We start from the raw sequence: 24,119 nt of genomic DNA on the forward strand, positions 1-24,119 counted from the left end.
CTGAATTTGATATACCATAGATAATGGTATCATGTACCATGATAACCAGAAGGTACTTTTTAATCAATACTTTATATAAATGTATGTTGTAAAAAAGTTTGTTGAGAGTCTTCTTCTTCCTATGCCGTCCCCATTAACGGAGGTTGGCGACCACATTTTTAAAAGCTTCTCTGTCTTTTGCAACGTGGAATAATTCGCCTACAGTCATGTTTGTCCAGTCTCGAATATTTCGCAGCCATGACTTCCTCTTTCTACCTATTCCCTTTTTGCCATCGACTCTACCCTGCATGATGACCTGCAGGAGACTATATTTATTATTTCTTAGTATGTGTCCAAGGTATGCAGTCTTGCGTACTTTTATCGTTCTCAACAATTTTTTGTCTCGAACTATCCATCTCAGCACTTCCTCATTGGTGACCCTGGCAGTCCATGGGATTCTCAACATTCTCCGGTATATCCAAAGTTCAAAGGCTTTAATCTTTTTAACTATTTGCGCTTTTAGTGTCCATGTTTCTACCCCGTACAATAGTTGCGACCAGACGTAACATTCAATAAACCTGAGTCTCAGCGCAATATTCAGATTTTTGTCACAGAACAATTGTTTAAATTTTAAGAACGCTGCCCTTGCCATTTCTATTCGTACCCGGATCTCTTGGTCTGGATCTAATTCTGTGTTGATGTAAGCTCCCAGATATTTATATTTTGTCACTCTCTCTATTTGCTGTCCACCAAGAGTTAGTTGTTCATTATTTATTGGACTCCTTGATACTATCATAAATTTGGTCTTATCTGTGTTGATGTCTAGTCCCATTTGAATGCATTCACTATTTATTGCATCTAGTAAAGTTTGTAGTTCTTCTATACTCTCAGCCATAATTACCGTGTCATCTGCAAATCTCATGGTGTTTATGATTTCTCCACCAATTCTTATTCCCTCTTTTCTTTCCCATAAGGCTTTTCTGAATATGACCTGTGAGTACACGTTGAAAAGCGTCGGAGACAAGACGCATCCTTGCCTAACCCCTCTCGCAATCGGTATATTATTTGTTTCTATATCGTTCACCTTTACTACTGCTTTCTGGTTCCAGTATATAGCCTTAATAAACTCAATTGTTGAGAGTAGTTTAAGAAAATTTCTGCTGAATACATTAAGATTACATTGGATATTAAGTCAATTTTCTTGTGAGTTTTTTAATTTGAAATATGTTATAGTTTTGTCAAAATAAAGTATTACTTTTTTTTCATTGAACTAGTTATAACAGTGTGGTTTGTTCTGTATTTATCTGTTCTTTTTTTTTTAGAGAAACATGTTACTCTGCAAAGTATAAGTAATGAATTAAGGGATAAAGAAGTTGCCTTTATTGGCAAAACATCTGTTAGTATTTTGTTAAAAGAATTGGGATTTAAATATGAGAAGGACAATAATCGAAGAGCATTAATTGAGCTCACCAGTATTGCTGCTTTAAGAGCCAAGTTCTTTCGTAAATATATGGAAAATATTAATACTGTGCATCCCAGAGGGAAATAAAACAATTTCCTGGCAAGACAACAGTGTTATAAGTGTACGTAAACCAGAAGGGTATGATGGTAAACGCTTTATAATTGTTTACGCTGGTTCTTCGAAAGGATTTGTTAATGAAGCAAGTTTATTATTTTGCTCAAAATCTAAAGTAGCTGATTATCATGGGGAAATGAACAATGAAATTTTCACTAAATGGATAAGTGAAAAATTAATTCCCAATTTAGAAGAGCCATCATGAATTGTAATGGATAATGCTCCATACCACAGTGTGCTTTTAGAAAAGCAACCTTCCACTATTTCAACTAGAATGGAAATTATTACCTGGTTGACAACTCACAAGATCAAGTATGAGGCAAAACTCACAAAACCTGAATTATTACAAATTGCGAAAATGAACAAAAAAGAGAATGTGTATATAATTGATGAACTACTAAGAGAACACGGCCATGAAGTGTTAAGACTACCTCCTTATCACTGTGAATTCAATGCTATTGAATTAATTTGGGCAAACTGCAAGTCATATTACAATAAGCATATTGGTAGAGATGGACATTCTGATAGGGCTGTTATAAATATGTGGAAAGAGGCACTAAACCAATGTAACGCAGAAATTTGGGAAAAATGTGTGAAACATACTCATGAAATTATTACAAAGTGGTATATCCGAGAAAAAAATATGGTTGACACTAACATTCAACCAATCATAATAGACACTGGTAATATGAGTGGCTACGTGGCTGTATAGTGTATGAGGCTTCAATAAATATTTAAATTATATTATTGTTATAATAAATTCTTTTTTACACAGCTGAAAAGTTTTCTATTTTTTAATTTATTATGCATAGATTTCTTTATTTGAAGTTCGTTGTGTTAATTTTTGTATGACCATTTTTTAAATCAAAGTGATTACTTAAGTCTGAAAACCATATTTAACACTGAATAAACAAAATTATCAAGATGATGGAGCCCTGGAGTAGATTTATATTCAGTTTTTTAGATCTTCTTGTAGTGTCTACTCGTTTCGGATCTTGGCGACTATCATGACAATTTGTACTTTGCACACTGCTGGTCTGAAAATATTTGTGGTTGTTGTGTTGAACCACATACATAGATTCTTCAGCCAGGAAATCCTTCGCCTTCCTGGGCCTCGTTTTCCATCTACTTTTTCCTATAAAATTAGTTGCAGCAATCCAAATATTTCGCTGTTCCTAATGATGTGACCAAGGTATTCTATTTTGGCTGTTTTTATTGTGGTTATCAGCTGTTTTTCTTTTTTCATTCTTAATAAAACGTCCTGATTAGTAACGTGACCGGTATAAGATCTTCAGGATTCGACGATAAAGCCACATTTCGAAAGCCTCAATGTTCCTGCAGGTAGTGTCTGTGAAAGTCCACGACTCAACTCCGTACAATAGTATAGGAAAAATATAACATAGTAGTAACCTGATTTTTATGGGTGTTAATAAATCATGACATTTGAATAGCTTAGCCATTTTTTGAAATGTAGATTTGGCTTTCTCTATCCTACATTTAATTTCTAAGGAATGGTCCCAATTTTAACTCTTTCTGTTCATTGACCTGAATGCTTTATGGTAATCAATGAAGCATGCATATATATCGCAGTTCATATCTTTACATCGTTGAAATAGCACTTTTATGCTAAAGAGAGCCTCTCTCGTATCCACTGCATTCCGAAAACTAAACTGTGTACTACGGCTGAATTTTTCTTCGCACAGTCTATATATTCTTTGATGTATGATTTTTAGAAATAACTTTAAAAGATGGTTCATTAAGCTGATGGTCGGCAAATCACTGCAGGATACGGATTTTGTTTTCTTTGGTACAGCAATAAACGTCAGCGTGACTTCAGCCATGTTTTTGGTTCATTAAATATTTTTTATTAGGAGTTGAGTACCGTTGGTGTTAAATAGTTTTATGATCAGTATGTGCATTGTCAGGTCCAGGAGCTTTGCCATCTTTTGGTTGTAATATTGCCTTTTCCACTTCATTTGATGTGATTTGTAAGTGGTCATTACATATGTGGGATGGAGGTTGTCGGGATCTCCTATTATCAGAGTTCTTTGATAAACTTGGTCCATATGCAAATTTCTTGATTTTTATCTGTGATGATGTTTCCCTGTTGATCTCGCAGTTTGTTAGCTGTATTTAATTTCTAAAGACCAGCTGCTTGTTTATGCATTTTAAACGTATCGTGTTTTTCTTCCAATAAATATATTTCTTCACACTGTGATTTTAACCAATTTTCTTTGGCCTTTCGTATTTGTGTTCTTATTTGTCTGTGAATATTGGTGTACATTCTTTTGTTGTTCTTTGATTTTTTTCTTTTTTTCATGAGTTGCAGTATCTTGTCATTCATCTGACTGTTCTTTTTCTCTTTTTTCTATTAGATGTTCTTCTCTGATCTTTAAAAACGTCTCTTTTTTTACTTACATTTTAGTCTTCTCATATCGCATTTTTGTTACTATTCTTTTTTGTAACATTCTTAAATCTAAACCGATATTTACCAACAACAGGAACATCATTTGACGATATGTCAGCACCATATATTTGCTTATATTCAATAAAAATACTTTAATTTCTGATTACTATGGTTTAAATATTTATTTACTGTAGATGTTATTGGACAACCTATAGGTTTCCAAAAATTAAAAAATCACTTTCATAAATGTATACGTACCCAGTTTTCCAAATGCAATAAATGAAATAAAAGAGAAGTATAAAAACGTCAATTGTAATATTAGCCATTTTCTAATTTTTATAATAATTCTTATAGCTGACATACGTTTGACTCACATGTTTTGATTTATTTCCTCTAATAAGAATGATGATGATGTGCAAATATCCGGCGGATCCACTGTACTTTATTTAATGTTTCAGCAGCAGGTTAAAAGACATTTTCAAAACATACGTAATTTTTTAAAACTTAGGTGTGATAATATTAATGATAAAAATTATTTATTTGATTTTATTTTAATCTTAGTTTATATTGTTTTAAACAATAGAACTATAAATCAGTAGTACACGTAAAGTAGGGTTCTAAAGAATACGTTTTCCACAGTCAAAAGAAACCAACAGCACGCACACACACAAAGAATACGTTTCATATTTTACATAAGTTTTTAAATAGTAATTGAACTTTTAGGCAAAACAATTACTCCTAAATGAGTGTCTTGACAGGAAAGAAGGTGCCTATGCATTTTCCCAAACGCTCATGAGACCAAGTGGTTCAATAGCTGAGTTTTTAAAAAAACGTTGTGCAATGAAACCTCATTTAGACGATTGTCTAGATCTTTGGTTGGATTTGATAAAAGAATGTGTTAATGCCGATGATCTTAGAGGGCTGGAAGTTTGGAAAAAAATCGATACGGAAATTATAAACTATGTTTGTGCTCACGATGCCGAGGCAATGACAAGTAAGTATAGAAATGTTTGTAATTTATATTGGAAATTAACCTAATTTTGCTAGTGTATATAAAATGTTTCAAAGTGCAAAAAATGTTTTTTTACCAACAATAAAATATTAACGAAAATAGTATCACACCAACCAGTGCTACTTATACTTATGTTGCAGTACGGTTAAACAAATTTATGTACAAAAAACTTTTAAAAGTAATATATATAATATTAAAAATCACATTTTTTAAATTGGTCAAATTAATGGATACAAAAGTTTAGCCAGGACCAGCTTTTCAACCAATTTCTAAAATAAATACATTACTATTTAGGCATTTGTTTCGTTCGATAGGTACCTATGTAGGTATAAGTGTTATATTGGTATTAATAGGTACAGTGTTATATAGCTTTAGTTTTAGATAGACACTGACTAGTTTTTCTGTTAGATAGGTACCTATGTATAGTGAGACTACCTATACAATAGTGTTTAACAAATCCCAAAAATTTCAGCTCGATCCGTCAGTTTGTATAAGGGTTATTGAAATTTTGAAAATATATATTGAAATTGACAAAGGCACGGTCCTGAACAGGGTTATATTTCACTGAATTCCCTGGAGTCATCCGATCAATCAAAGACATCATTCCAAACGGACAACACGGAGTTTATAAAATTGACTGCTCCCGATCTTATATAAGCCAATCAAATCGTAGAATCCAAAATAGGATTTATGACCATTCCATTTCTGTTCGAAATTTCGATTCAATTTCAGTTCTAGGTCAACACCATCTTCATACAGGTCACAAAATTAATTTTGAAAATTTCAGAACCATAGTACCCATCTGCTTCTATAAACCAAGAATTCTTTCCATGTTCTTTTTCATGTCTAGTTGCGGTTTCCTTGTGGTAGGAGCCTTGTCTGTTATGATAATTCGTTAATATGTCGTTGCTTACGGTTTGCTTATGGTGGAGACCTTATCAATTATGATAACTATTTTATGTGTCTTGCTCACAGGTTCCTTACGACAGGAGCCTAGTCCTATTTCCTTTATTTGAAAAGATACCCAGACGTCTGCCGAAAGACGATACCTAGTGTGCCGAAAGATTATTTCTTTGTCGAGGTTCTTTTATGCTAGAGACCTTATTGCGGTTTTTACAACCATAGTATAGTCGGGTATTTCGTTTATCTGAAAAGTTACTCAGAAAAATACGTAGTCTTCCAAAAGACTATTTCTTTTTTACATTGCTTTCTCGAGGTTCTCTTCTGACAGAGGCCTTTTTGCGGTTGTTATACCTATTTTACATTACGGTATACCTTTTAAATTAAAATAAATCCAGTCGTCTGCAGAAAGACGATTTTCTTTTTACATTTATTTTTAAGGTGCTCTTCTGATAGAAACCTTCTTTTTGCGGTTGTTAGAACCATTTACTGTATATTTCTAAGATACCTAGTCGTCGGCCGAAAGACGATGCAAAGTCTGCCGAAAAACTATTTTTTCTTTATATACTTTATTCAAGGTGCTCAGAGATATTTTTCAGGTTTTTATACCGATTTCTTGCTGATTTTTTTCATAGTGCTTGTAGTGGAGCATTTATTTTATCTAAGCATATATACTCAATCTCAATATCACTAAGATATTATTACTTTTACTTGTTCAGGGTTTTCTTATGTTAGAGACCTTTTTGAGGTAGTATAACCATTTACGTTGGGGTATTTATTTTGCAAAAAAAGATATCCAGTCTGTAGAGATATTTCTTTTTTGTGTTCGTTAGTGTTTGTAAGGGTGGAAAATTATTTTCGGTTATTGCAACCATTTTTTTGTTTTTTTTTTCTGATTGTAGGAACATTACTAACATACTGTAATCATTTTATGTTGGGATATTTCTTTACTTTGATAAGATACGCGGTCTGTGAAGACAGTTCTTTGTCCTGAACCGAGTTAAATTTCACTGAATTCCCTGAAGTCATCCAATCAATCAAAGACATCATTCCAAACGGACAACACGGAGTTTATAAAATTGACTGCCCTCGATCTTATATGAGCCAAACAATTCGTAGAATCTAAAAAAGGATTTATGACCATTCCATTTCTGTTCAAAATTCCGATTCAATTTTAGTTCTAGTTCAACACCATCTTTATAAAGGTCACAAAATTAATTTTAAAAATGTCAGAACCATAGTCCCCATCTGCTTCTATAAACCAAGAATTATCCAACAATCTATAGAAATTAAAAAAGGCCAAATTGTCTCAATAAAAAGGTGACGGCATACGGGTATCTTCGACATGGAGAACTCTCATAAACAAAATATCGTCCGCTCCACCCGCCAACCAAAATCCTACTGTCAGAAATGTTTGCGACAAACGCCACGCTAGTGCCCGCAACAATCGCCATACTAACCACCACGCCAACCTCCACCGAAACCACGTCACCATCGACAATATAAATGAAGCGTCCTCTGTTCCAAGTAGCAGTCATGCATTGGTTATTGATCAGTGTAATAGTGTCTCGCAGTTCGAAAGACTGAGACCTCGGAAGCCCCGAAGAAGACGTCAAAGAGGATGTCGAAACCTAGGCCGCATTGATAATCGACGCAGGTCAACCGGCAAGACTCCTAAATCTCTAGGTTTATTTGTATAACTTTTGGAACATTTATTTATTTTCACTTTCAGAGCGACTGTGAATATCAGTCTCTGATGATCCCTATTAGGGTGAAGTACGTATAAGCGGATACACAGACGCACTGTACGTAAAATAAACTCTTAACTGTCTTTTTACTTTTATTCCGATATACTCTCTACGAGTACTAGAAACCAAATTCGCTAAGGATTTTTGCTTAGTTGAGGAGACATGCCGTGGAATGCAATTTTTAGTTTCCCCATGTCTCTATTAACATATTTATCAACGTTTGTTTCCCATTGCAATTCTTAGAAGGCGCAGGTTAAAGCATAAATCTAAACACGTTTCCACCTTTATATTCATTTCACAGTAGGTACGAATTGTCGTAATTGTCACATTGACATTAAAAATTTTAAACGAATTTCTGAAAGAATAAACAAATAATTAATAAAATGCCTATTACGTTGTATACCGTCCAAAAAAAAGTGCAACTTGTAACATGGTACTTTCAGAGCCATTTGATACGCGAAGTAATTGATTTATTTATTGTTGCCTTTGAAACTAGACCCTCACCAAGTTTACAACAGTTAAAAATACCATTAAATATTGTCAAACATTGGGATGTGTAAACAGTTGTAAAATGTAAAAATGAACCACGTGTTAGTCCTGTCCATGAGGAGCATCAAAACAGAGATATTGATATATGTGCTTTTGTGAAAGCTAGTGAACCCTGCAATAGTCTACAAATTGCTAAGGAAGTTAATGTGAATGCTCAAACTGTCCAGCGAGTTCTCAAAAGGAATGGGTATCAGTGTTTTAAGATACAACCAACAACTTTTGGCGGATGGAGTTTTGTGAATTTATGTTAGATAAACAGAATGAAAATGTACACTTTTTAAAAAATATTTTATTTTCTAAAGAATTTTCATTTTCATTACATAAAAAACACAATCCATCCATTGCAAGGTATTATTTTCGGAAAAATAAGTACCTCAGTGTTGCAGTGCGGACGCAGCATCCGCAAAAGTTAAGTGTTTGCACTATGATGTTAGGCGACCATATTGTCGGTCCATTTTTTATCGATGGAAACCTAAACGGGCCCAAATATTTACAACTTTTACAGAATGAGATCATTCCGGCAGTTCGACGCCTTTTCGTTAATTTTCAAGAGATTTATTTCCAACAGGATGATTGTTCAGCTCCCAACTCTAGAGCAACTATTGACTTCCTCAATCAAACGTTTCCTGATCAATTATTGATAAGTACACGTGGTATAATTAAATAGCCCCCTAGATCCTGTGACTTATCGCCGAACGATTTCTTTTTTTGGGGTTTTCTCAAAGAAATTTATTTATTTTATTTATCGTATGGCATACAATAAGAACACATATTTAAAAATCAATATAAAACATTACATGGAGTATTACAAACGAACATCTAATGCATTAATATAGTCTAAAACATTTTCGGTTGCATTCAGGAACTCGTCAAAAACTCCAGGGAACCGCCTTCGGGGGCATTCTTCAACAATGTGACGGACGGTCTGTCGTTGCGCACCACAGTCACACTCCGGAGTAAGGGCTTTTCCCCATTTATGTAAGCTGTCAGCACATCTACCGCTTCTTGTTCTTATTCTGTTTAGCGTTGTCCATGTACTCCGGGTCAGTTCAAAGCCTGGCGGTTTCTGATCGATACAGGCCATTTGCTGTGCTTCCTGTGGTGAGTCGCGCTCCCATTGTCTTCTCCAAGCGTTGGTGAGGTCGAAATGTTCCTGATGTAAGGAGGTGGCCCTTAACATGACAGGATATCTGGAGCGCAGTCTGTTCATTTCGATATCACGCCTATCATGGTGGATGGGTAGTTGATGGTTAGACTGGATTTTTCGATATTCTCTGAGAAGGGAGTGACTTCTTCGTAGTTTCGGCGGTGGAATGTGACTCAGGATGGGAAGCCAATAGTTGGGTGTTGGTCTAATTGTACCTGAAATCATTCGCATTGTCTGGTTTAATTGGGTGTCAATAATCTTCGTGTGTTTGCTATTGAGCCATACTGGGGAAGCATATTCAGCTGTCGAGTATACAAGTCCGATAGCAGATGATCTGAGTACGGAGGCTGAGGACCCCCATGTGGTACCACATAGCTTTTGGATTATATTATTTCGCGTTTTCAGTTTTGCTGTCGTTCTTTGTAGGTGTTCTTTAAAACTTAAAGTTCTGTCAAGAGTCACTCCAAGATATTTTGGTGTTGAGTTATGAGTTAGTAGTCTGTCTTCAAAGTGAACGGACAGTTTTTTGTTGGCTTGGGCATTATTTAGATGGAAACAGCACACTTCGGTTTTCGTCGCATTAGGCCGTAGCCTCCATTTGCGAAAGTATTCTCCCATAATAGCAAGGTCATCCGTTTGTATTGTTTCTGTAACTGCCATGTTATTATGTCTTGCTGCAATGGCCCAGTCGTCAGCGTAGCCAAATTTCTGCGAATTTGTCCTAGGTAGGTCCGCGATGTATAAATTAAACAGTAAGGGTGCCAAAACAGATCCCTGTGGCAGTCCATTGCTGAGCTTCATTTGGACACTTTTTGAGTTGCCCATTGTGACTTGGAAAGGTCTGTCGGTGAGCATGCTATCAATGAGTCTAGTTATCTTTTGACACGGGATGGCACGGATTAGTTTGCAGATTAGTCCTTGTCTCCAGACGGTGTCGTATGCAGCTGATAGGTCAATGAAAGCAACGGATGTTTTTTGCTTTCTTTGAAAACCTGCTTCAATATGTGTTGTTAGGGATAGGATCTGATCTGTGCAGCTGCGGTTAGGTCTGAACCCTGCTTGCTCAATAGGTATCAATTCAAATATGTTATTACTAATTCTGTTGTAGATTAATCGTTCCAACAGTTTATAGACACAGCTCAGCAGTGCAATCGGTCGGTAGTTCGGTAGTTTTGAGGCTGATCATTTGCCTTTCCCGGTTTTAATATGGCTATAATGGAGGCCCTTTTTAGTGAGTGATTTCCCCTGATTTTATCATCATCAATCAGCCAATCCCGTCCACTGCTGGACATATTCCTCCCTCAGTTCTTTCCAGTGTTCTCTACACTGGGCCGCTTGTAGCCAGTTTCCCGCTACTCTTTTTATGTCGTCGGTCCATCTAGTCGATGGTCGTCCTCGGCTTCTTTTATAATTTCTGGGCCTCCATTCCATAGTTCGTCTTGTCCATCGTCCATCTTGTGTTCTGGCTAAGTGTCCTGCCCAGTTCCACTTAAGTCTCGTGGTTCTTTCGATGACGTCTTGAACTCCTGATCTTTGCCTGATTTGTCGGTTTGTTATGTGGTCTCGGAGGCTCACATTCAGCATTGCACGTTCCATGGCTCGTTGTGTAACTCTTAGTTTATTCGCAGATTTCTGCGTGAGTGTTAAAGTCTCTGCTTCATAAGTTTGTACAGGCAAGACACATTGGTTATAAACTTTTCGCTTGAGACACATGGGAATTGAACTTTTTAGAATATGGCTAATATTTTATCATATCTGTATAGAAATCAACCAGCCATTTCCTAGCATATTTGGAGTGGAGTAAAAATTCTGGATGAATTTTATCGAAGCCGGGTACCTTTCCAGACTTGACTTCTGATATTGCTGAGTTAATTTCTTCTAGAGTAAACGCTTCAGAGTATTGAGATGTAAGCGGGCATTCAGACTTTAGTATTTTTAGTTCTTGCTTTACTTTGGTGGTGTGGTTACGATCTCTAGGTGCTCTTGAGGTAGCTACAATGTGGGAGGCCACTCTGTTGGGAACTATTGGTACTTTATCTCTAGTTGCGTGTCTGCTACTACCAAGTTTTCTAAGTAAGGACCATGCTTTTCTGCTTGATTTACTAAAGTCTAGATTTTCCACAGTTTCCATCCATTTTTGTCGTCTGGTTGCATCCAAACTGTGCAGTAGTTCGTCCGCAATTTCTCGGTCTTGGCTTTCGTTGTATTCTTGATATAATTTCTCACATTTTTCATCCCATCCTGGGACATACTCTTTACGTTATCCCCTGGGTATAGTTTTCATCGCTGTAGAGATAACCGCGCCAACAAATCTCATGTAGTTTTCACGTGTTGGGGTTATCCATCCCAAACATTTGTCCAATCTCTCAGTAAAAGTTGTCCAGTCTGCTTTTTTAAAGTTCCACCTAGGTCGAGGAAAAGATGTTATTATTGGTATTTTGATGCCAACTTCTATTACAACTGGTCTATGTTGGCTATGTGGAAAATCTGGGAGTACTGTACGTGAAGTTGCCAGGGGTTGATTGTTTTCATTTGTGGAGACAAAGCATAGGTCTGGGTTGTATTCTCGTTTCCAGGCTGCAGATCGAAAAGTTCCCTGATCTTTAGCGTCAAAGACTAAATAAGTGTCAACCTCTTCGCTCCAGTTTAGCAAAGCCTCGCCGTTTTGATCACTTTGCCTATACTTCCAGAGTTCATGGTGACTGTTGAAGTCTCCCACATAAACTGAGGGGTATGGGTGGGCGTGAATAACATGCGGAGGCCACAGGACTGCCGGGGGTTTATAAATATTGCTGATAGTAATTTCGCCAATTTGTATGGTAACCGTATGAATGTTATTTATGTCTGATGTAGAACATACGTGTGCATTTTCTATTTTGTTTCGAACATAGGTTGCTACTCCATAAGCTGGATGGTAAGTTGCACCCAATAAATCATAGCCATGAATTCTTCCTCTAGCGAGAATTTGTTCTTCGTTTTCTACATGTGTTTCCTGAATTGCGACCACGTCGATATTATTTTCGATGATAACCTTTTGAAGGTACTCACACTTACTTCTACTAATACCTTCTATATTTAAATGGCAGATTCGAACGCTTGGTCCGAGTTCTTTTGTCGCTTGGTCCTGAGAAGATCCGTTTAAATTGTTAGTTGTAGGCATATCTATTATCTTATCGTGATGTGTTCTTGCCAGGAGATCTAGAGAGTCTAGATTATCTGGCTGCCTATAGTGCTAGTTCATTTAGCATTACCCAGGGTGCACGTGTAGTATTCTACTACGGACGCGAACTAGCTTTACAACCCCTCAAAGAAATAATTTAGAGGCATCAGTTTGGTATATATATATATATATATATATATATATATATATATATATATATATATATATATATATATATATATATATATATATATATATATATATATATATATTATATATATATATATATATATGTATATATATATATATATATATATATATATATTGTTATGATGTATTGTTTGTTTGAATGATGAGCAATGAGTATTTTTATTAATATAGGGTTTTTATCGCGGTTCTCAAAGAATTAGTTTGTAAGTACTTTTTTAAATTATCTTTATTATGAAACACACATATATATATATATCTAACCTAGCCAATGTAAATTTAAAATAAACTATCTTTAAATTGATATTCTTATAAAACTAATTAAATTCTATAGACAATGTAAAATTTAAACAAACTATCTTCAAAATTGAAATTGTTATGACACTAACTAAATTATATTAACAAAATTTTGTACCTTTCTTTCACTGAATGCCTAAATGAACTGTTTTCCACTATATAGATTCTAATCACCGCTGAATGTCTTCGTACTTCGGTTATCCTTGTTTTTGTGAAATTACTTTTTCCAATTATCAGCTTCTACCAATTTAAGATATATTTTTCTTCACCAGCATTTATAAACCACCAAGCAAACCAGCAAAACAGCATTTATATTTATTCTTCTTTTCAATATACCAATATCTAATTATTATAAGTTGATTTATACTAATCTCCAATCATAATATATTTTTTTAATCTTCAATAATTATTTGTGTATAATTATAAATGTGCATTAAAATATATGCATAATTTTTAATCTTCATTTAACTCACTATATTAAACAATTGGACTATTTGTAACTGAATGGACTGGACCTACTTTCTTACTAAAACTTTTCTGACTGCACTATCTTGAAAATTCTGAACAATTGACTTCACTAACTTAATGAGTCTATCTTCTACTAACTTTCATAATAAACTGGCCATCTTGAATCCAAATCACGGGTATTTATATCTTTTCGGATGTTCCAGAACCATCTGGTAAGAAATCATGTTCCATTTGTTCTATTACTTCTATATGGATGTTCTCGAAAAAAGTATATGTTCCTTCCACAGACATAACCACTATTTCGAGAATGTTCGACCGTAAACAATGGTTAATGTTCTATTGATAATTTTGTTTACATTTAGGCTTTTCAGATCAGAATATATAATTAAATTAGTAACTTAACATTCTAATTTAATAAACTACACATTTTAAACAACTATAACCCCACTTATATTCGTAAAAATTTTTAAAATGACACTTGGAGAGTATGTATAGTTGGTTGCCTATGCACATGGCTCACTTAAATATATTTACAACATTAAACTACAACTTTTTACAATTATTATATGCTAATTTCTTAAAATTGCCCTCACATAAATATATTTTTATAAAATTCTCTAGTATATAACTTATTTAAAATAATCAAATACTTTTTTATATCTAATATTATGTAGTATATAACTTATAAATTAATTTTTTAAACAATATCATTTCAATATATATATATATATATATATATATATATATATATATATATATATATTTATATATATATATATATATATATATATTTATATATATATATATATATATATATATATATATATATATATATCTATATATATATATATATATATATATATATATATATATATATATATATATATATATATGACTTACTTAATCAGTAGACCCATTTGTACCTTTCGGTGTTGGGCCGTTTATAATACAATTCATTAAATTACAATATTTTTCAATCTTCTGAGGTGTCCTAGCTCTTAACGAACTTTCTCAATTCCTTCCTATTGGATGCCATCTGTGTTGCTACCTGCCAAGTCTTACCCTTACTCTGCAGTATCTGGGAGATGTCACTGTTCCATTCTTTAATGGGTCTTCCTCTTCTGTTCTTCCCTATTGGTTTGACGTCCCAGACTCTGTTTACTTGTTTATTTGTTTATTATTGTCCATCCGGGTTAGATGTCCGAACTATGTCAATTTTTTCTCCATGATTGAGTCGAGTACTGGTTTGATTTTGAGTCTTTCTCTTATTTCTTCATTTCTGATTCTATCAGTTCTTTTTACTCCGATCGGTCTTCTGAGGTATTTCATCTCTGCTGCCTGAATTCTGCTCTGATGTCTTTTGTTTAATATCCAATTTTCTGGTCCATATTAGTATGTCACTATAGGTCTATATATAGTTGTCTTTGTTATATTTCTTTGTTTTTAAGGAATTCTCTATTTAGTGCTTGGAATAGTTTTCTTGTTTTCCAGTTTGTTGTTAAGATCGTCCTCGATGTCTCCTTTGTTGTTGATTACTGTTCCTAAGTATTTGTATGAATTTGTCTGTATTATTTTTTGTTGGTCTATCATTACTTCTATTTGATATTCCTCCCTTGTTTCCTTGATATTTTCATTATCTGAGTCTTCTCTTTGTTTATGTTTAAGTTGTATTTGCTTGCTTCTAGGTTCAATTTCTCTAAGTTGTATTTCAGTTTTTCTACTGTTTCCGCAATTAATACTATGTCGTCTGCAAATATACACATGTCAGCGTTTAGCATTTGCATTCTGTTTCAACCGACGCGACGCAGTATTTCTTGAATGTTTTCTTACATTCTTTCACTATCTCATCTATTACATTTATGAATAGCACTGGGCTGAGACTTCCCCCTAGTCTAACTCCTTGAGTTGTTTCAAATGGTATAATATGGTATATATGTATATAACTATAATGGTATATATGTATATATTACTTCTGAATTTGTGGACCATATATTTGTCTATTAATATTATTAATTTATTTTTTTTTTTTAATTTTTTATAGGTCTTTTAAAGAACAGATACCACAGTTGTCGTCAAGGTTTATCGCGAATATTAGCAGATTGTTCTCGTAGTCTTGGTATAACTGCTCCATTTTATGAAGTAGATAAAGTACGGCAAAAGTGCAAGTAAGTTCAGATTATTTTACCGACTAATTATTTATAACTATTATATTTTTGTTTCTAGTTATGAGTTTTAACTGAAAAATTAGAAATAATACTTGACGATGAAAAAAACAAGCAGAGAAAAGAAAAATATTTAATGATTAGTAACTGTATAAAAATAAACTAAGTTAACACCTATATCCACGGCAAATGCTAGCTCCTGTATTTAAAAAAAATAAGGAAAAGCAGCATGACAGTAAGTTTTCTCAATTTAAAAATGAAGAACATTTTTTCTGTATATAACATGGTAATTTCAACTAAATAAAATGAAAGAACCAGCTGAAACGAAATTATCTCTTAAAATAGAGCTAAACCTGTCAAATTTGGAGATAGAACAATGAGTAGCCGTCTCTTAATAAAACCAGTTAAATCTATATTTATGTTAACTATATCACAATTATTGGAATTAAAATTCGAGGCTAATTTTTCTGAAGAAAGAGACTCTGAACATTTTTTGACACCAAATAAGAGCTGATAAAGGTAGTTTAATCAAAGATGAATCAGATATATTTGTCCCTTTAAAATTAGATATATTTGTTTTAGGATATATAAAATATAGTATAATAAGTATAAATATAGTATAATAAGTATAAAATAATAAAAGAACAAAGGGCCATGGTTGTATTTAAAATAAATGCAGCGTAGTAGCTGTGTCTAGAGTCTAAATAATACTGTCCTAGCCGTCGAGGGAATATCGAAAAAGTAAGAAATTATTAAAAACTACAAAAAGCCCAGTATATGAAAAATATATTTACCTACATAGGCGGACAATACTAATCTATAATAAATGTCAATAAACTATGCAGGCGACATAAACATTAGCAGGTGTAGGCCTCTAATAGAACTGCATTTAGAATTATTTTTTCGTTTGGCCAGAATGGCCGTTTGGTCTTGTAAAATATGAAATTTATATTTTTAATTTGCAAAAATTCGAGGCAAAGAACCTGATTGTTTTCAGTTTATATTCCACAATAGGAACCATTTATACAGGACAAAAAAAATCAAGAAATTATTTTTTTATCTCAAAAACAGCCAACAAATTTTATATTATATGGGGTGTTTTCAAAAGATATGTTCTATTTTTAATTTTTGTTATAGTCGTTTGTATGACTCCAAAGAGTTTATATATTGCAAAACGATTAGTTTTTGAAATACAAATACAAAGTGATTCATAATTCGTTTGAGTTCGGCGTAAATATATGGTAGAGATCGAGATTTTGCTATTTTAAACATTATATTAATGAAATGGATAATATGTAACTAATATCAACGTTTATAATAAGTAGGTAGTTCAAAATGTTTTTTAATTATATTTTCCATTGTCGCCACATTTTCTTTTTGTGGTTTTCTTTTTTAAGAAAAATGCAGTTATTCTATATTTCTGGTATAATTTAACATTTGAAGGTGGTATTTTTTCCTGCAGTATCATTTTTAATATTTGCCCAGATGAGTTCTATGGGGTTTAACTAACAATGATACTGAGAAAGTCTCAATACTAGTTTATTTTGGGTGTTTAATATTTCATCAGTTACGTATTTGTCATAAAAATTTGTATGTTTTTTATGATTTAAAAAACTTGTACTTTAAGCATATTATGTTGATAAATTTTTTTATTTTTTGAACGCAGTCAATTCTGGATATCGCTATTGTTCGATGCTTTTGTTATTATTTTCTCTATTTTACAAGAATGGTACGGTGCGTTGTCAAGAACAATGATAGATTTGTCTTCGAATATTGCTAGGACATTAGAAATTTTCACCAATTTTCAAAAGATTCACCGGTGTCTGTATCTCGATCTGACCAGCTCTTTATGGTAATCACCAGACATATTTGACTTAAATGCCCAGAAGGCATTTGGAAGAAACCCTTGTCGTTGCTAATTTGACAAATAATCTTTGTCTTTTAATCTTTTATCTTTTCCTAAAAATTAAAAGTATTTGTAAGTTTTGAGAGTTATAATATGTAGAATGTAATAAATTACATAAAGGTTTTTTTAATACCGTTGTCAATCCATTCAAAAGAGCTTGTTTAGTTGATTTGACTGTAGTTTTTACCCATATTTTAGATTCTGTATGCCCAGCGTTCAACCATGTCTTATCTAGATAATAAATTTTGCGCTTCTCTTCTCTTAAAGTCCTTATCTATTAAAGATATTCTGGTCGCCACAACACAATATCGTCTCTGTCTAATAAAAGGGCGTTTCTTCTTCTGCGTTGATATTGAAAATTAATTTTTTTGGTATACTATAAAACATGGTTTTCGCCAAATTTAGCAAATCAGGATCATCGTTCACCTCCTTTAAAACCCCATTCATTGTGGGTATTTAAAATTTTCATTAATCACCGTTAATACACTTTGATCATAAACTCCAACTTTACTTGCCACCTTTTTTTTCAATATCTCCAACCACTAACCTTTTTTTTTAATTGTCGTATAGCCAGATTGCAGTAAGAGCCTAAGAAGATATCCATTGAATTCTGACAGGCAACGGTAGGGGAAATCTTTTTTGGACATCTAAGTTACGAAGCAAGACACCCATCTTTCGGTCGAGTGGGATACTAGGCCAGAAGACTCCAGGGTAGTGCCGGATTAACCGTGTTCCGGCTAAAACCTTAACCACTGATCCGGAGAGGTGGTCTTGCCATTCAATGTACAACTAAAATAAAAAACTAAAAACAATATTTTAGACGTTACGCCATAAACTAATAAATAATATTAACCATAAATTTTAGATCCCTGACTGAATTTTCTCCTCTGTCCTTTGACCACAGAAACTGCGTCAGGAAGTAGTCTAGTTTCCTAAACTTCTCCGCTCACCGCTCCGTATCACCGCTCCAATGACATATAGAACCTCATTTGAAACCGTCCTATATGCGCTAGATACCCTGAGGAGCATTCACCTTTGCAAAGTTTCCATCAGCTAACCGTATTTCGCAGAGTTCAGTAAGCTACACCACACGGGGGCAGCGTAGGTTACCACCGACTGGAAAACTCTATTTAGCACCTTTCTTTTGGTGCTACCTGGGTCTCTAATGTTTGGCATCAGCCGTATCAACGCCTTCAGACTTCGGTTCGCCTTCTGTACAGTCTTTTGGATGTATACTCTGAACCTTAGTCCTTCCAACGACCAGACTCTCAGATACTTAATCGATTTAATCGGTACAACCTCCACACCTTCCACAAGAAAGCGAAGAGAGGATTTTTCCTGGCTCTTTTTGAAAACAAACACCTCAGTATTCTGAGGCACTATATGTAGATCGTTCTCTCTGATACACCTACTAATGTGATGCAGGGCTATGTTAGCCGCATTAGCCATGTCCGTTTTCTGACTCGCCTTCGTAACCAGTGCGAGATCATCGGCATAAGCTACAACAGTGCATCCCCTTGTCATCTGTAGCCTCAACACCCCGTCGTACAGGACTTTCCACAGGATGGAACCTAGTACTGAAACCTGCGGAACATTCTGTGACAAACTGATGCTTTTTTGCTTATGGACCTGTCAGTAAAGTATCTGTCAATTACGTTGACCAGGTACTCACTAACGCCCAATTCTTTCAGCCTGGACATGATTTTTTCCCATTATGTTGTATTAAAGGCATTTTTGGCGTCAAGCAGGATGAGAGCCACCCATATCTTTGTATCCTGCGTAACTAAAGAGCGCATCTATGGTGGACTTTTGGCTCTAAAACAGGCCTAACAAGGCGGTCTTTTACAAGCTACTCGTACAATTTAGCTATTAAACTAAGAAGGCAAATTGGCCAAAATCGCACCTCTTCTTCTTCACCTCTACCTTTCGGGAAAAGGACAACCTTAGCTTCTTTTAACATTGTTGGAAACTGCTGTTAGTCAAGCAGTTTGTTTAGCACTCTGAAAAAAACCTGCGGGTATCTTAGTGCGGCGAATCTTACTGTCTCCAGCATGACTCCATCTATGCCAGGTGCCTTTTGAATCTTCATCCGTGCAACAGCCTTTCCGAGTTCCAACTCAGTAAAACGTTCCGCATCTACGAAACTAATAACCCTTTCACGCCTATGCACCAACTGAGGAAAGAGTTCCCGTATTAAACTCGGGTAGAGGAAAGGGTGTCTTTTTCCCCTTTAATTCGGTACAAACAATCTAGAAGCCCTGCCCCCAGATATCCTTTTCGAGATCCTGAAGCAGGTTACTCCACCTTTCTTTCTTAGATCTACTTATCCAATTCCTGTATTCATTCTGCATTCGCTTAAATTTATTAATTCTCTCTTTTAAATCTCCTGCTCTTTTTAACCTCGTACACTCCCTTCTTACCCTCATGCAATTTGTCCTCAGATTTTCAAGCTGCTCGTTCCACCAGTATGGTTGTTTTCTTTCATACCTACTATTTGATCTTACACAAGCCAACTCATGTGCATCACTTAGACCCTCAATTAACTCACGTACATCCTCACATCCCGGACCAATCAAGCCAAAAGCATCTACAAAAACCTCCTCATTTAAACATCTCTTTAGATTGATATCCCCATTTTTACGTTTCTGTCTTTTATTATGTATTTCAAAACTCACATACTTGTGTAAGCTGAGCGATTCTTCTTCCAAAACAGTTTAGCTTACGACCCTGTTTAGAAATGTCGTTGAAACCAGTGTGATGTCCAGAAAGGATTCACTATTACCTCTCATGAATGTAGGTGCCTTACCGTCATTTACCACGGTAAGCCCCATGGCGTGGTTCCATTCTCATAGGTATTTCTCTCACCCATATTGCACTCGTGGGTTCCATGGACGATCCTTCGCATTTAGGTCACCAACTGTGACGACCAGTACAGTCTCTATGCTAGCCTCTTGCATAATCGAGTCAATGTAACATAACCATTCTTAACGAAGTGTCTAGTAATGCCAGCTCCTCAATTCACCACGCATACGGCCACGTCAGATTTCCTATATTTAATGATCCCCTGTCGAAAGACCAACTTTACATTGGGCTTCTGAAATAGAATCATGTCATAACCTCCAATTCGTGCGAGTGCCTCTGCAACGTCATAAGCAGCCCTCGTCTTTCACCCACTCTTTCCTCCTGCCTTCTGATAGTATCTCTCTTGAGCTTCCGTTTTTTCAGGATCTTTTCTATACTCCGGGCATCGTAAGATGTCGGCTTTGTGCCCGGATTCTTTACAAGTGAGGCAAAAATCTCCTGATTACTGCATTCTCGTGCCTGGTTACCCTCTTTGCCACATCTGTAGCAGAAGTTCGCTATGTTTTCTTCCTTACAGTCGATTTTACTATGTCCGAACTGCAGGCATCTAAAGCACCACTAGATATGTAGTCTCTCTCGTATCTTGCATGAGTTCCAGCCGATGGGTATGCGTTCTTTTTCCAGTGCTTTCTTCCCTGCGATCCGCGTCACTCCGACCGTGATGTTTGTGTTCCCGTCTCTATTTTCATTTATAGAGGAGTTTGACGTCTTTAGGCCCCCTGCTGCCGGTATATCTCCGGACCTGCCTCAGAATTTGTTCCTTTGTGACATCTCCGTCTATGTCTAATATGTCTACCTGTACCTAATAACCCCAGACGTCCTCTACCGTGTTTCCCTCCGTACGGGCCACAATAGTCTTCTTCAGGGGCTCAACCTATTCTTTCCCTGCTACTTCGAGGATGAGGTCTCCGCCGCTGGTATTTTTAGCGCTTTTGACACTAATCCCCTCCTTCTTTGTGTCTACTCTACCCTTTATTTGTTTCAGCAACTCGGTGTAAGATTTTCTGCCTCCCTTCACGACCATCTTCAGCGTCCCCGTCCTATTTTCTTCTTGTTTATACTCCTCCAGCATGAGGTGGAGGTCCATACCTCTAAATAAGGAGCTTCCTGAGGTTCCTACCTCTGTAACCGCCCACTACTTTTTACTTCCCTCAATTTGGACAGAATTGCCAGTAGTATCTTGTCTCAGTCCATTTCCGTCTCCACTTTTTTCACAAAGACCATAGAAATGGTCTGACTTAGTTCTCCTCTTCCTGACCCTTCCTTGCAATTGTGGTTATAGTATTAAGCTGGAAGTATTCTACTTGTCCTGATCTTAATGTACCTTTAGTCCATATTCCCAGTTCCGGTTTTTTCTTTATCAGATCGTGGAAACTTTAGCCCCTCACTAAAAAGTTCAGGTTCCATAACCACTACCAAGTCACCTGCTGCTTTGATCCCTCTTCGCAGAACCTTAGCGATTTGGTTTGGATAACGGTTTGGTAGCCGTTTAGTGATCTTCCCACTCGATTTCTAGGATTTCGTCTATTTTTCAAAGCCTCTTTCTCCTGACGTCGAAACCTTTGTGATCAATTCTGTCCCTAAAAATGTATTTAAAATCCTTTATAAAATGTATATAATTAAAACACCTTTTATAAAGGATATTAAATAAATTTTTTGTGGTACATGGTATACAGCCAGCTACAGGAACTTAGATTGCTTGTGGATTTCTATCTCTCTTTCCCTAATTTTTTTTTCGGGGGAGAACTCTTTAAAATCCACCTGTCAACAAGCTTGCCGTCTCTTTCATCGTGACCTCTTCACCGGTTTGTTTTACTAGCATTTTTCCTTTCTCGGCGCTATCGAGCGCAACTTATCTGAAAGGGCCCTCTATGTCTTCGGTGACTCCCTAAAGTTTTTTTTATTTCATTTTTAATCACAACCTTTGTGTTTGTATGGTCAGACATAAGTTTCAATGAATTATTTGTAACGCTTTACCGACGACGTCGACTAGCAATTTTTCTAGCATAATAGATATCTGGGAAAGTATGAAGTATTTATTTTCATATTTTTATATATTTTTTTTTACTTACTTTTACTATACTATAATGTGATCTAATTCAATGGAATATTCTAACTTATTTGCTTAAAAATATATTGTTTCCGGTTGTTTCATAAACTCTCGTAAAACTGTTAAACTGGCTATCTCATTTATTAGGTTTTAAGTACAAAGAATTTGCTTTGTTTTGTTATTTTGTGTCGCCAATATACACAAAACATGTGAAGTATCATATTACTGTTACCATTGAATTAGATTATCGCTATTCGGAAGCGTCCTACAATAGGGGTGATTTATGAGATGCACTTGTCCATAAATCACCCAACAGTTCGAGGGTTCTTTCTGACCGTCTCAAGTCTCAACACTTTGACTTTATCACTAGGCAGCGAACGAAACGCACCCAGTCTTATCAGTTCTCATCCTATCGAGCCTCGGCGTTCCTGGGCGTCGCAACGTGGCATCGATGATATTCCACTGGCTACAAAACTTCAATATTTTAAAACGTAAATCTACATTCTTTGTACAGACAACAGTACTGAGTAAAGCTAGTTAATCATTCACAGTTATAGTTGCTATTTTTCGCTAATTTATTTACAGTCAAAATATTGCATTTTTTCTCCATTATTATTCTAATAACATGGAGATTAAGAGGAGAATGGGAATGAACTCCGACATAATAGACTACATCGAACAGAAGAGATTAACATGGTACGGACATGTCAGAAGAGCAGACCAAAATCGGTGGATAAATAGAATAACAGAGTGGAGCCCGATAGGAAGAAGAAAGAGAGGCAGACCCCGAAGATCTTTCAGAGATGAGGTGGACGAAGCAATGAGTAGAAGAAACCTACAGGAAGGGGACTGGCTAAACAGGAAAAATTGGAGAAAACGGTTGAGTCAAGGAATACAGTGAAAACTGTGGAAATCCTTGTATATATATATATATATATATATATATATATATATATATATATATATATATTATTCTAATATCATTTAACCAGCGACCTCTGTTAGTTTTATACAAAGTTGTATACAAAACAATAGAGGTGGTTATTTCGTTTAGTTTTTAAATTTTCTCCGATTTTCAGTGTGATTAGAACAACTTATATACTTACTATGCAATAAAAACTAATAATCGAGAAAAGGGAACATTTGTTAAAGTGATCCTAATAATATACTCTTACTATCGAAACTAGTAGATAAAATTTGAACATCTTTAACAATTAAAATACAATTTTGTCATTGTTTACACGCTCTGCATTGCTTATTGAAATTTAGTATAAAGATACAATTTAAGTTTTAACAGAAACAACTAGATGAGTATGAACTCGTTTCTGTAGACTAACATGAATATTGTATGAGCTGTAACTAACTTTTTTTAATATAACTATACATGGTTAACTGATTTTTCTTTTTTTTTTAGTAAAATAGGAACAATGGAATCATGTGTAACCAGCAAACTTGAAAGAAATTGCATGAGGAATGCAACAGAATTAGCAAAACCCCTATTCCATATTGTTAAAACTAATTTATGCAGTAATGCACAGTAATGTTAACTAACAAAATTATTAACAAGTTAACTAGTATTACGCAAAGTACTAAAAGATAATTCATAAATACTATGTATCTAATTAATCTATAGTAATCAAATAAATATTTGTTTTGTACTTAGCTTACTAAAATTAAATTTTATTTTGA

General features: G+C 34.9%; 1 protein-coding gene across 2 annotated transcripts in view; it reads left to right on the forward strand.

Annotated features, from left to right (window-relative positions):
* LOC140441419 (27 kDa hemolymph glycoprotein-like) overlaps positions 1 to 24,119 on the forward strand; it is a 106,711-nt gene extending 82,592 nt beyond the window's left edge. For both annotated transcript variants that reach the window (XM_072532139.1, XM_072532138.1), the window contains exons 3-5: positions 4,686 to 4,956; positions 15,492 to 15,615; positions 23,845 to 24,119. In XM_072532139.1, coding sequence (XP_072388240.1) covers positions 4,686 to 4,956; positions 15,492 to 15,615; positions 23,845 to 23,971 — 522 coding nt within the window. In that variant the 3' untranslated portion in view covers positions 23,972 to 24,119. The remainder of the gene's footprint in view (positions 1 to 4,685; positions 4,957 to 15,491; positions 15,616 to 23,844) is intronic.

This window comes from Diabrotica undecimpunctata, chromosome 5, assembly GCF_040954645.1.
Source record: "Diabrotica undecimpunctata isolate CICGRU chromosome 5, icDiaUnde3, whole genome shotgun sequence".
NCBI lineage: Eukaryota > Metazoa > Arthropoda > Insecta > Coleoptera > Chrysomelidae > Diabrotica > Diabrotica undecimpunctata.